This window comes from Peromyscus eremicus, chromosome 16_21 (genome assembly GCF_949786415.1).
Source record: "Peromyscus eremicus chromosome 16_21, PerEre_H2_v1, whole genome shotgun sequence".
Lineage (NCBI taxonomy): Eukaryota > Metazoa > Chordata > Mammalia > Rodentia > Cricetidae > Peromyscus > Peromyscus eremicus.
This window is the reverse complement of record NC_081432.1, coordinates 3097423-3109749: the sequence shown is the minus strand read 5'-3', so window position 1 is coordinate 3109749 and position 12327 is coordinate 3097423. Positions and strand designations below refer to the sequence as shown.

Sequence of the window (12327 nt, the reverse complement as noted above, 5' to 3'; positions counted from 1 at the left end):
ACCAGAAAGTTCTAATACAGAATATAACTTTGAAATCCGTCTCATCCTGTCTTACCTACTGAAGTAGGCATCCCTTCATCTCTAAAGTGGGCCTGCCCTGCATGCACAATGAGGTTAGCTATAGAAAGTGATCATCACAGGCCTAGCAGCCAGGTCTGTAATCCCAGCTACTGGGGAGGCTAGGGTGGTACAATCACAAGTTCAAGGACAGCCTGGGAAATTTACTGAGACCCTGTCCCAAAATAAACTGGGGCTGGAGGTCAGTGGTAGCTCTTTTCTAGAACACGAGGCTATAGATCAACCCCGGTATCCCCTACCCGACGAAACGCCTAGCAACAGCACTGTTAGAGCTTTCTCGGCTTTCTTGGCCGCCCAGCTTCCTGGACACACCACTCTTTGTTGAGATCCCACTGCACTCTAATGATCAGGACAGGAGTCTTCATCCTGCCTGCTGCTGCATTAGCTACCCTCACTGCTCTCTGAACCAGTGTCTTATCCCTGGCCCTGGGAAGACATTGGGGAAATCACAGTTGGGCTCTGCTGTGCTGAGGTTAGCCTGAGGGGCAGGTGATGGAGTCCGCAACAGATCTGTGACTAAGGTCACTTGGTGAGAACAGGTCCAGAGCAAAGGGCAGTGTACGTAAGCAGATGTTTAGGGACAATCTCAGGACTAGCGTAGGGATCTGACATCAGGGACTTGGACAAGGAGGGCTTATTCGGAAAGTCACAGGCACAACTGGACGCTAGAACCACAGATACTAAGCATTATGCTTTCTCAAATCAGGAATATAGGACTGAGTGGCACATGTGTGACCCTACACTTGCACTTGGGAAGTGGGAGGAGGACCCAGGAGTCTGAGGCCATCCTAAGCTACAGAAATCTCAAAGGAACCCCCCACCCCACTACAGGAAAGACTTATATTTTAGGTAGCTATGGATCTGGAAGGATTAGCCATCATTTTATCACTGGTAAAGATGCCAGACATGCTGTTTCAGACCTCAGTCCTGTGTGGCTGTATCTCAGCTGAGAGCAAACAAGCAACCTCAAAAACCTTGAAAACACACTGAATTAAAATTCTTCCTTTCAAACCAGCGAGAGTGTGGGGCATACATGGGCTGCAAAGAGGGTGCCGGGAGAAATTCAGACAAACAGAGCTTAAGCTTTATGCTGTCTGTGCCGAGTGGATACAAATGGTACCAGAGGGAAGTTAGTTTACGCTGTTTGTGCAGAGAATAGATACAAAGGATGGCTAAGAGGAAGTTAGCTTGGGTTGTTTGTATGGAGATTAAAGAGGAATAGTGAAAAAGAACGTTAGCTCAAGTTATTTATGCTAAAAACAGGAGATGATGTCAGGACATAAACAACTTGTAAATAGGGCGATCTTTAAAATGATTGGTTTGTTCCTTCACCCCCTCCTAGGGTTCTGAGGTTTTCTGGTATAAAAGAAGCTTATTGCCTATCAATAACCGAGTTCTTGCTTGATTTGACTCCCTGCTGCGTCTGATTGTCTCCGGGTAAGAGGGAGGCTGGGGGGTAAGAGGGAGGCTGGGGAACGGGCCTTTCCTGGGTTCCAGGCCACCTCTTCACAGGTGACGTAAGTTCCCGGTGGGGCAGGTCCTCACAGGAGAGGATGTCTTCTGTCAGTATTAATCGTGCATTAGAAACTAGATAGGACAAGGAGATGGCCATTCTTGCAGGAATCCTCTCCACAATCCACCTTTTCAGGAAAAGCCAGCCAGCTCTAGGACTAATATCACAGGAACGAAGTATTTCATAAATGAACAGCACTGACTCATGTTGAGTCTAGCAGTTCATTCCCAGGTGTGACAGCTGCAGCTAACAGCAGCATTTTGTTCCAGCTCATGAGAAAGTAAGATCAGCACAAACTCAGGGCCAGCCTGTGTCCACAGTAGAGAGACACCCTGTTATAAAGAACTGGGTTTAATACTACACCTCTCCCCCATTTACTTCCCAAAGCATCACACTGTTAGCGGACTAGACGTTCTCACTTGGCAAATAGGAGGAAAACTTACTGTATTTACATGCCACACGGACACAAAAGTCTATAGAGTGTTGAAGTCTATAGTCTGGTTTATGTCTAACTAGGGAAGGTGGGGAATTATCTTGACCATGTTGAAGTGGTACAGGCTTGGTACCCCAGGAAGAGAAGACAAAATGACATGGCAGGAATGAAGGAGACTCGGTTTACAGCTGGATACCTTGGACCAGCAAGGCCCAGCCTATCTATCAGGAAATGAGGAAACAGGCGGGACCACCAGGCTCTAGCTCACAGGATGAGTACCTACCCCTAGGATTAACTGACAGAGGTGCTCCTGTGTGCAAACATGTGGAATCTGTTTATTACAGACCCAGCCTAGCCACATGAGGAACAGGGGTGAGGGCTCAATGTATCAAGAGGACATTTTTGGAAAGCAGGTCTTTCTGGACATGTTGAGTGTTAGCAGCCCTATGGACACTACCATCAGACAGTTGGAACTCCACTGCAAGGTCTAGAGACAGACTGGGTAGTTGTTCAGAAATCCTGAGCATTAATGCAAGGTTTCACAAGGGACTTCTTACCAAAGGTTGGGACTGAGTCCTCCAGCAAGGGCCGTCTGAAAGGCATGAGCACAGACAGGTGAGGCAGACAAGGTCTACGGCCACAGCATGAGCGCCAAGGCTCCTGCTAAAAGCTAAAGGGTATGAAGCTAAAGGGAGCGAGAATCTACTGATGAAAAAAAAAAAATCCAAGTGGAAGTCACAGGCATGGCCAACAGATGGCTCCCAAAACCCTGTAGTCTCAGGTTACGTGCCTCAGGCCTGCCTCTTCTGTACGCCATGCAACCTGCCAGTCTGGTGTCCCCTCAAACTGCTGGAAAAGCTTTTCTACCTACACATGCCATTCTAATGTTGTGCAATTGGCTTTGACCTGCGGCCTCTACCTTAGTAGCTGGGATTTACCATCTCCTAACTCACTTTCAGCGCACAGCAGTAAGCCCAATACAGCGACCATCAGTGTGGATTCTGAAGCTAGGCTGCCTTGTCAAGCCCTACCTCCATGAGCTGACTGGGGAAAGCTGCCTAGCTTCTGTGCCTCACACCCATATATTAAAACAGATTACAGACTCACGTAAGGTTACCATGACCAAACTGTTTTGGGCACAGCACTTGGCACACGTTAAGTGCTCCCTGTGAACTCTGTTTTGGGCACAGCACTTGGCACACGTTAAGTGCTCCCTGTGAACTATCAGTATTTAGGAGCAAGAAGCAAACCCTAAGCACTGGCCTTAGCTACTGCCCGTCTTTACTGAGCTGTCTTTACTGAGCTTCCGTTCTGGCAATGTGGGCAATCACTTTCTACTACCGCCGCTTTAGCTAGACTATGGCTGCTCTTCTGCCTCCAGTCACGAAAAGTCGTCACCCCTTACCTCTTGTTTAAAGCCGTCTAATGTTACCCTTTCCTGTGTACACACTGAGAACAGGCTCATAGTGCTGCAGGTGAGTATGCTGGGCCTTTGTGAGGCTCTGGACATCAGCTCCTCCTCCCCCACCCCAGCCACCCTCACACCCACCTCCCCCTTCAGGCCAACCTGCCCTTTAGTCTGTACTAGCAATTCCAACTATCTCTGGCCCTTGTCACGGGGTTTTCCAATGCAGACCAGGAAGGCAGGACTGGGATCTAGGGGACAGCAAGCACCCACCCCTCCCTCCCAGTGCCAGACTGAACCCAGAGCAGCAGCAGCAGAAGGGAGTAAATATGCACCCACCCCCCCCCCAACCTAGGGCAAGTGCTTTAGAAACCAAGATGCTTTAGAAACAAGATGAAGTCCTGACACACGAAACATCTGAGGCAGAGCAGGACCTTTGACCAGTCAGGAAGGTAATGTTTATCAGGAGATAAACCGACCCAAAACTCCAACACTACAGCACAGGTTTGGAGCCCTTTACTAGTTCTGTTCTAAGCACTTCAAGGTGGTTGGGGTTCCTTTTTTTTTTTTTTTTCTCATTTTTATAAGAGTTATTGCTGGGCAGTGATGGTGCACGCCTTTAATCCCAGTGCTCGGGAGGCAGAGGCAGGCGGATCTCTGAGTTCGAGGCCAGCCTGGGCTACAGAGTAAGATCCAGGAAAGGCTCCATCCAAAGCTACAAAGAGAAACCCTGTCTAAAAAAAAAAAAAAAAAAAAAAAAAAAATGTGCACAGTATTCTGCCTGCATGCGTCCCTGCAGGCCAGAATGGCACCAGATCCCATTACAGATGGTTGTGAGCCACCACGTGGTTGTTGGGAATTGAGCTCAGGACCTCTGGAGAGTAGTCAATGCTCTTAACTGCTGAGCCATCTCTTCAGCCCGGGGTTCAGTTTAACTTACCAGTCTATGAGCAGAGTAGGGAACGAAGCTACCAGACCATTTCTAGCCTTCCCCAAAACTGTTTTTAAGCCTTAAATTCTACCCTCTCTTCACAAATTCAACTGAAATTCCCATCGCTACACGGGAACTCCTGACTTACGAATTGAGCATCATTCCCAGGATTCAACAGGAGTAAAAAAGCCACCAAGAGCTTTCTCACTGGCTGACTTTACTAGTTGGTTTTCCTCCTACAGGCTCTAACCAACCACTGCTTTTTTCTCCACCACCTCCACCCTGAGCATCTGTAAACTGTTGCTAGAGCCCATTTCCAGAAGTCACACAACAGTTCCTCAGCTTGGGACTATAGACTTGAAACACATCAAAATTATAAATTGAGGCCAGCTCAGCAAAATACAATGAGGCAGACATAATTTGTCTTATAACCTAGTCAAAACTTGGCCTGCTCAACTACACTACCCCCACTGCTGGTTGTGTTTAGAAGACAAAGTATCAAAGCCTTTCATGGCCTACCCTATCTAGTCTTAAACTGTCAAGGTATGAATGAGTCATAGGCTTGCTGTTGCTCATCTATGCCAAGTAAGAATGCAACTCACCAACCGATTAGCTCAATGACATTTACTGCAGCCAGGGACTGCTCAGTGCTAGTCCTTATCCAGCATGTCCAAGACTGGGTTCAATTCCTAGCATTCCAAACATAGACACAGGGGCCAATTGGGGAGTTACAGCTAATGGTAATGCCCAGCACACCTCAAACTCTGATTCTAAGCACTGTATCAAACATAACAATCCTCTCAGCACCAAGTATTAGACGTAGTACAAGACAGTCTTATTCCTTTTGAATCACTTTGAATTCAGAAACAAATCTAAGATAACTAACTCAAAACTTCAATAATATTTTCTTTATTTACAAGTTAGAATCAAGAGAAAGAAAAGACAGTCCGGGAGGCCAAATGGAGAGGTGACTAAAATCCCCAGGCCCCAAATGGAGTGGAAGGAAAAGGGAAGAGTAGAAAAAAAAAGTCAACGTAAAAAAAGGAGCTCCCTCTTCTTCCCTCCCCATGGAGGCTGGAGGGAGGACCGCAGTGCTACCCCCTCACAGCCTTACCTAGCTTAAATAAATTAAAACCTCAAAACAGGGCCCTTAGAAGTGAACAGGACAGCTACGGCCTCAGGTGGCCTTGTGCCAGGCCTATGCCCACTCCCACCCATACCCTTGCCCCACCCCCATCATCCTGAACAGGGACACTACACCCGAGAGTCGTTCCCAACGGGGCTAGGAAGTCAGTCGTATTTGTCCATGTCCCTGCATCCCTCCCCACTGCAGAGCCAGCTCTCCTATGGAGGGTGAGATGAAGAAGTGTCACAGCAAGGGGAAAGAGGTGGGGGAAGGGTGGTACAGGGGTCCGGTCCTGCGGAGCCTTCCTGCCCCATCTGGCCTGGCCCCTTAGCCCGAGTCTGAATCGCTGGTGTCTGAAGATGATGAAGACGAGGATGAGGAGCTGGAATCGGAGCTGGAGCTGGAAGCGCTGAGCCGGGACACTGCGACTTGCTGTGCAGATGACTCTGTTTTCTCGCTCGCTATACAACGAAGTTGAAGGTTAACAAGGTACGTTTATTTTCACTGGTCAGTAGAACACTGGATGAGCAGTCACGAGGTGGCTAGCTAGTGTTCCACGTAAAGGAGGGAGAAGGCTGGACAATTTCAGCAGTCTGAAATACTCACCTTTCTTGGGAGGTTTTTTGGTGGAGTTAAGCTGTCCACTGACGTCTTGCAACCGCTTCTCTAGTTCCCGCTTCTTCTCCAGAGCTAGCTCTTCCTTTGTCTTTCCCACAGGTTTCTTAATAGCTAGAGAGGGAAATGTCAGAGGATTCACTATACCATACTGCCTTCACCCATCCAAGACCCGCCAAGTTCCATTCCTAAATATGAAGGAGCCCATTATCAACACCGCCCCCCCCCCTTTCTCTGCTGTCCTCAGAACTACTACTGTGGAGCCGTGCTAACGATGGTCCTCATGATACTCACTATAGGGCTTCCGTGGTTTCTTTCGAAGGCAAGATAAAACGTATCGCTCAAGCTCTCTAAGTGTGGATGGCTTGAGTGTTTCAAAATCAATCTCAATTTCCTCTGGATTTGAATCACGTAAAGAGGGCTCCCTGGCCTGGATGATATGTACAACTCGACCCAGCTTCTCCCCAGGTAACTTATTGATATCCAGGCTTAACTGCCTCTTTTCATCATAACTCATGGGCCTGCTTTCTTCCTCCTCCTCGGAGTCGTAACCAACGGGCAGGACAGGTGGGGCTGTCTTCTGGGCCTTTTTAGGCAGCCTATGGGCAATAGAAATCGATCGCCAGTGAGTTCACTAGCCGCAGTGGCTGACTAGACAATACCCTCAGACTGTCCAAACTTACTTGTTGCTACTTCCTCCCGAAGTTCCAAAGCCAGGGTGGCCTAGCATAGCAGCACTGGCACCCCCACCCGCTTTCTTAGATTTCTTGGGCTGAAGCGTGCGAGGTGCCCGAGGCCCCTTATCATCTTCGTCGATCCCTACTCGACCCCGGTGTTTCTCTGCCTTCCGTTTCTTCTTCTTTTCCTTTTTCTCTCTCTTCCGCTTGGGCTTAGATATTGGGCCCTGGGATAGGGCAGCCAGCTGTTCGTGTACTGCCCGAAGCTACACGCCAAGAAAAAGACGAAACAGGAAATGAAGAGCAAGAGCCACACAATTGGGAGCAACAGGGTTCTTACCCAATCAAAGCCGAAGCCTAGTGAGATACCTGTTCCTGCAGCTCTGCCAGGCGATGAGCCCTTTCCTCCTCAGAGTCTGAGCTTTCACTCTCCTCCTCTTCATCTTCCTCATCCTCATCCTCCTCCTCCTCAGAGGAACTCTCACTGCTACTTCCCTCACTCGAGGACTCTGAAGATGATTTGGCCAACCCAGGAGGCAAGGCGGTAGAGACCGGCAAAGGCCCTGGTTCCAGCGGCTCATCTGGCATCTTGGCATAGCGGAACTCAAACACATCCTAGGAAGACAGGTAGACTCAGAACCGTGCTTGACGCCCAGCCACCCAGCACACTAGCTCCAACTCAGGATAACGAATGGGAAAGGCTTCCATGTTCTGAACGCACAGCACAAATTAAACCTCTCCCTACAACCGGATACTGCGTAAACTTCAAGTTGTACGCTCACCTGTAACTTTCGTGCCATGGCCACAACATCGTGGTCAGGAGGATTGTACTTATAGCAGTTGGAGAACATAAGCCGCACGTCAGCAGCGAACTCCTGTGCGTCCCGGTAGTCGCGGTTCTCCATCTTCCGCTGCAGAAGGAGGCAGCATGAGAAGCTGCACAGGCAGAGACTCATCTTTCCCTGCCAACCCGACTCAAGAGCAGCCCTCTCTTGGAACAAGTGGGGATGACCTTAAGGATCTGTGTGCCCTGGGGTTCAAGTTTGAAGTCCAAGTATTTGGGGTAGGTTTGAAGAGATATCTATGTCTAGAAAAAAACATTTCTAAGTGACCAAGGCCACCTCTCCCACATCACCTCTCCCTAGCCCAACTCTTGGTACTGCTGAAATCTTATCCTTACCGTAAAAAACAAGGACTTCAAAGTGTGTGACCTTTTCTACCTTGTACAATTTTATAAAACAAGATACCCAGAATGAAAACCTGCTACGTGCCATCAGTGCCTGAGCACCCCATCTGCCCCATGCAGTGGGTACCTTGACAGTGCTGAGGTCCATGGGGTGCTTAATGATGTCGTGGTAATCGTGCAGGCCAAGAGCAGAGGCGTCCACTGGTTTATAGAAGGGCCAGGCGTAGGCAGCGTGCTTCTTGGAGAGCAGCTCCTTCAGAATGCCGTTGCAGTGCTTCAGCTGCTCCGACAGCTTCCCTTTCTTAGAGCTCTGGTGTTGCTGCTGCGAGTCAGGCAAGTCCTTCCGTGGGGGTTTGATTGGGCGGCCGCTCTCTCTGCGCATTGGAGGAAGCCGTGCTGCCTTCGGCTCAAGACTCCCAGGAGGACTGGCTGGGGAGCCAGGAGCCAGGATGGCTGTAGGTGTGGGGGTGGTGGTGTCTGCTTTCCGTTTAACGCCTTTTTTCTGCAGAAAGGTAGGGGAAAGGGTCACTCTGGGTCCATTTCAATCAACACCTTTTCCTCCCAGGCACCCCAAACCATCTCTACTACTACCTTGGCAAGGGGCTGAGCTGTTGGAGGAGCTGCCGACACAGCGAGGAGCGGGGGTCCAGCAGAATGCAGGGACTTAAGAAGCGGAGAAGAGATGACGGATGGGTGGGGAATGTTGAGGACAGTGGTGGGTATTTCAGGCGGTGGTGTATACAGGGCTGTATGAGACACAGAAGAAACAGCAGGCACCTGATGGGCACTGGTGATGCTGCCCTGGAGTGCTGGGAAGAAAAAACAGCTGTCTAAGTTTTATTCCTTCTTGTCTGCAGGTCCCCGGGGCAGCTTTCTCATCTTCAGCCACCTGTACAGCTCCACCTCTTCCTACCTGCTAACTTGGCCCCCTTCTTATGGCTGTTTTTAGGGATGGTCACCACAAGCTCTTGTTCCTCTTGTGGCATGGACGCCACTTTCTGCAAGAAGATCTTTTCCAGTGTCTGTGCCATTAGGACAATGTCATCGGTGGGCTGCAGGAACGAACACACACACACACACACACACACACACACACACACACACACACAGGGTCAGTTTCCATGGTACGTTATTGCCCTCTCTCTGAACAATTCTCAGCCCCAGGGCATCCCTCCTCTTCAATTCCTGTCACTAACTAACTAACCCACCCGCCGCCACCACCAGAAAACACAACAGCAGATGAGTTACAGATCCTGCTCTTCTCAGGCCTCTGGAGCTTTCTGAGAAACAGGGCCACCATCCCCAAGTATGAACCGTGTTCTACTTAAATAACCTTTCATCAGAGGAGCACCCATCTGTCTAACAGCAACATTTGGAGGTCAGGCTCTTTAGACCATGACGAGCTGGATAGCATTTCCAGTAGTGCTAAAACTAAGAACTACCAGAAACAGCATTGCTTCTCACTAGCTGCTGTGAGTTTTAAAAAAAACTTTAAACAGCCAAAAAAACTTACCTTGTTATAAATATAACAGTTGGTAAACATTGTATTAAAGTCTTGCATACATTCCGAGGCAGCCCAGTAGTAGTTGTTTTCAAGTCTCCTCTTGATAGTACCCATGTCCATAGGCTGTTTTATAATTTTGTGATAATCCTACAGAGAGATATGCTAGGTCAGAGCCACAAGAAAATGCCTATTCTAGGCCAACTACTGATAGGAAAGACAGATATACACACACCCGCACGCACACCCTAGCCACTAAGGGAGCACTCCCCACACTGCGGCCCCAATTAAACTACGGGTTAGAAAAATTAGAGTAGGTTATTTTAACTCCCACTAGGAGGTCCCTAGCCTTTCTCTAGCTCCCACCCACCTCCCACCCACTCTGGAAGCTTCCCATCCTGTGACATTACCTCTGGGGATGGCTATCCATGGGCTGCATGAGGGAAAGGAAGAAGCTAAGAATTTTGGCCACCGTGGTCCTCTCCCAACCAGGGGTGGGAATCTGTAAAATGGAGCCAGGGCACAAAAGTTAAGGTGGGGACACATGGAGGGCAAAATGAGAGATGCCAAGATAGAGATAACAAGCACAAAGGACCAAGAATCCATAACTCTGGTGGCTATTTGCCCTCACGAGAATGGGAACTCCCTAGGGGCCGCAGCACCTACACTAGAGCCCACACCCCCACTCACACGTTCCTGCTCACCCCCATACCTGCCCCCAATCCAGGCTCTCACTCACCGGCAGACCCAGTTTCACAGCATCCACAGGCTGCCGGAACGGCCAAGCAAACTGGTGCTTCCAGAGCGCCTTCATCACCACCTTGTGCAGGTACTGCAGCTGGTTCGTCACCCGTCCCGGCTTTTTAGGATTGGACACCTCAGGGGGTGGTGGGTTGGCCGGGGTCAGTTGTAAAGCTGGTACAGAAGCCATTGTGGGGCTCTCGAATCCCTCATACAACAGAGAAGGCTTTCGAATCCTTTTCCCTGGTGCTGCTGCCTCTGGGCCCAGCCCCAGTAACCCTGCATTCCCTTCCCCAGGGAGCCTGCAAAAAGGGGAAGCCGAATTAGATGTGGTAATAACGTGAAAGATCAAAGAAAGTTGCTAACTTGCACTAAGCAACCCTATAAACTCAGGCTTTGGCTGTCATGAAGGTACATATGAAAATGAATCGCAACCAGAAATCAACTAGCTGTTTGTTGCCCATCTTCATCTAGCTCTTACATCCTCGAGTTCAATGAGCTGCTGCTTGGTTAAATAAATACAAAAACCCCAAGATGTCACATGACAACTCCAGTCTTATGGGGAGGAATCTAAAGCAAAAATGGGTGGAGCTAAGAAAGCGAAGCTTCACCCTCGCTAGGGACTTAATGGTTGCCATGGTGGTTGAGACAGAGAAGCCAGTGAAGAGAAAAAAAGGGGGTGGGAATAAACTTCACAAAACCTAAGAATTCATCTTGGCATCTTTCAAAATCTTGAGTTAAAGCCACAGTAGGAATCGGACAAAAAGCCCTAACCCCAAGTAAGACAAGGAAACACCTGTCAGACTCCTTTCAACAGTAGCTCCCAGACCTACCAAAGTATCCCCTAAAAGTCCCCTTCAAAACACACAAATCACACCCTCCAGTCAAGGTCAGCAAGTCCAAATTTTGATACTATGTCCCGCTACAAAACAGTGTCGCTAGCAACTAACTGCCACGGTAGGAGAGAGCAAAGGCCAGCGGTGGCTCCAACCCAGGCTCCCTGTGGTGGTACTCCAGACCTCATTGTTTACATCTGCAGAGGCGAACGGAGCCCGGGTCTTCAACGAGCTCAACGCTATCCAAACACACCCACCGTCCCCGAAAGCGAGCAGACAGACGTTCAAAGGCGAACCCTACAGAACCCAGCCTTGGGAGGGACGATCTCTACTCCGTGGGAATCTCCGCCATCAAACCCTCAACCTGTCACCATGGCAACTCCACCGACACTGAGGTGGCCGAGACCCCCCACCAACACGATGACAAATCCAGGCTGGACTACTGCGCAAACCCCACCACCCTGCGGTCCAGGCTCGCCCGGCCGAACGGGCCTCCGCGTCGTGGCGGCGCGGACAGTGACAGGCTGCTCAGACGCAGTACCTGGGCCGCCGCCACCGCTCCAAAACCGTCGCAGCCCCTCCGCGAGCTCGCGTCAACAGCTGCGGCGCGGAAGCGCGCCTCGCCCGCCGCTGCCCCGAACGCCGCCCCGCGGCCCCCTCCCACACCCGCCCGGCGGAGACGTACTTGTGGGGAGTCACGTTCTGCAGCATCTTGACCTCGGGGAACCGCCGCCGCTCAGCCGCGTGAAGTCCGGGTGGCCTCGGCTCCCCTCTCCGCCGGGCCCAGCATAACCCGGGAAGCGGGGGGGTGAGGCCGCTGCCCTTGGCCCTCCAGACGGCGGCCTCGCTGCGGGCCGGCGCGAACGCGGTCTCCTGCGCCGCCCTCCGCACACCTCCGGCAGCTTGGCGCGCTCCGCAGGCGGCGACAGCAGGAAAATGGCGGCGGCCGCTGCCGGCCGGCGAGCCGCGGAGAACGCCGTCTGCAAACCCCGGCCGTGCCCGATCCTGGACTCCGCCGACAATTCCGCCCGCCGCCGGTCTACAGGGGTCCCCGCTTCCTGCCCCGGCCGCCGGGGGCAACGAAACCCGCGCTAGATCTCCGATGGAGGCGGATGGACACCAGGAGGGGTTTCAGAGGGCCGCCGCCTCCATCTTTGAAATCCTCTTGAGGGCGGAGTAGAGGGGTGGACGGACGCCGACAACTGGGCGGGGCCCGGAAAAGGGGAGCTGCAGGGGCTTCTATGGGGTCTGCACTGTCCGCCGGGGCCGGCCGTAGGCGGAGACG

The 12327-nt window shown here is 51.0% G+C and overlaps 1 protein-coding gene across 3 annotated transcripts; it reads right to left on the bottom strand.

The window, feature by feature from the left end:
* Positions 1-5253: 5253 nt before the first annotated feature.
* Positions 5254-11865, bottom strand: Brd2 (bromodomain containing 2). Of its 3 annotated transcripts, none has more exons than XM_059282388.1 (12): positions 11728-11865; positions 10205-10508; positions 9478-9615; positions 8878-9016; positions 8556-8773; positions 8092-8466; positions 7561-7689; positions 7148-7393; positions 6785-7044; positions 6396-6700; positions 6093-6215; positions 5254-5947 (listed from the first exon to the last, which is right to left on the bottom strand). In XM_059282388.1, the coding sequence occupies exons 1-12, from the start codon at positions 11751-11753 to the stop codon at positions 5814-5816; spliced, it is 2397 nt and encodes a 798-aa protein (XP_059138371.1). In that variant the 5' UTR covers positions 11754-11865; the 3' UTR covers positions 5254-5813. The 3 variants fall into 3 exon arrangements, with proteins under 3 accessions (XP_059138371.1, XP_059138372.1, XP_059138373.1); XM_059282389.1 differs by lacking the exon at positions 11728-11865 and adding an exon at positions 11584-11703; XM_059282390.1 differs by lacking the exon at positions 11728-11865 and adding an exon at positions 9876-9967 and having other exon boundaries at positions 10205-10319.
* Positions 11866-12327: the final 462 nt, after the last annotated feature.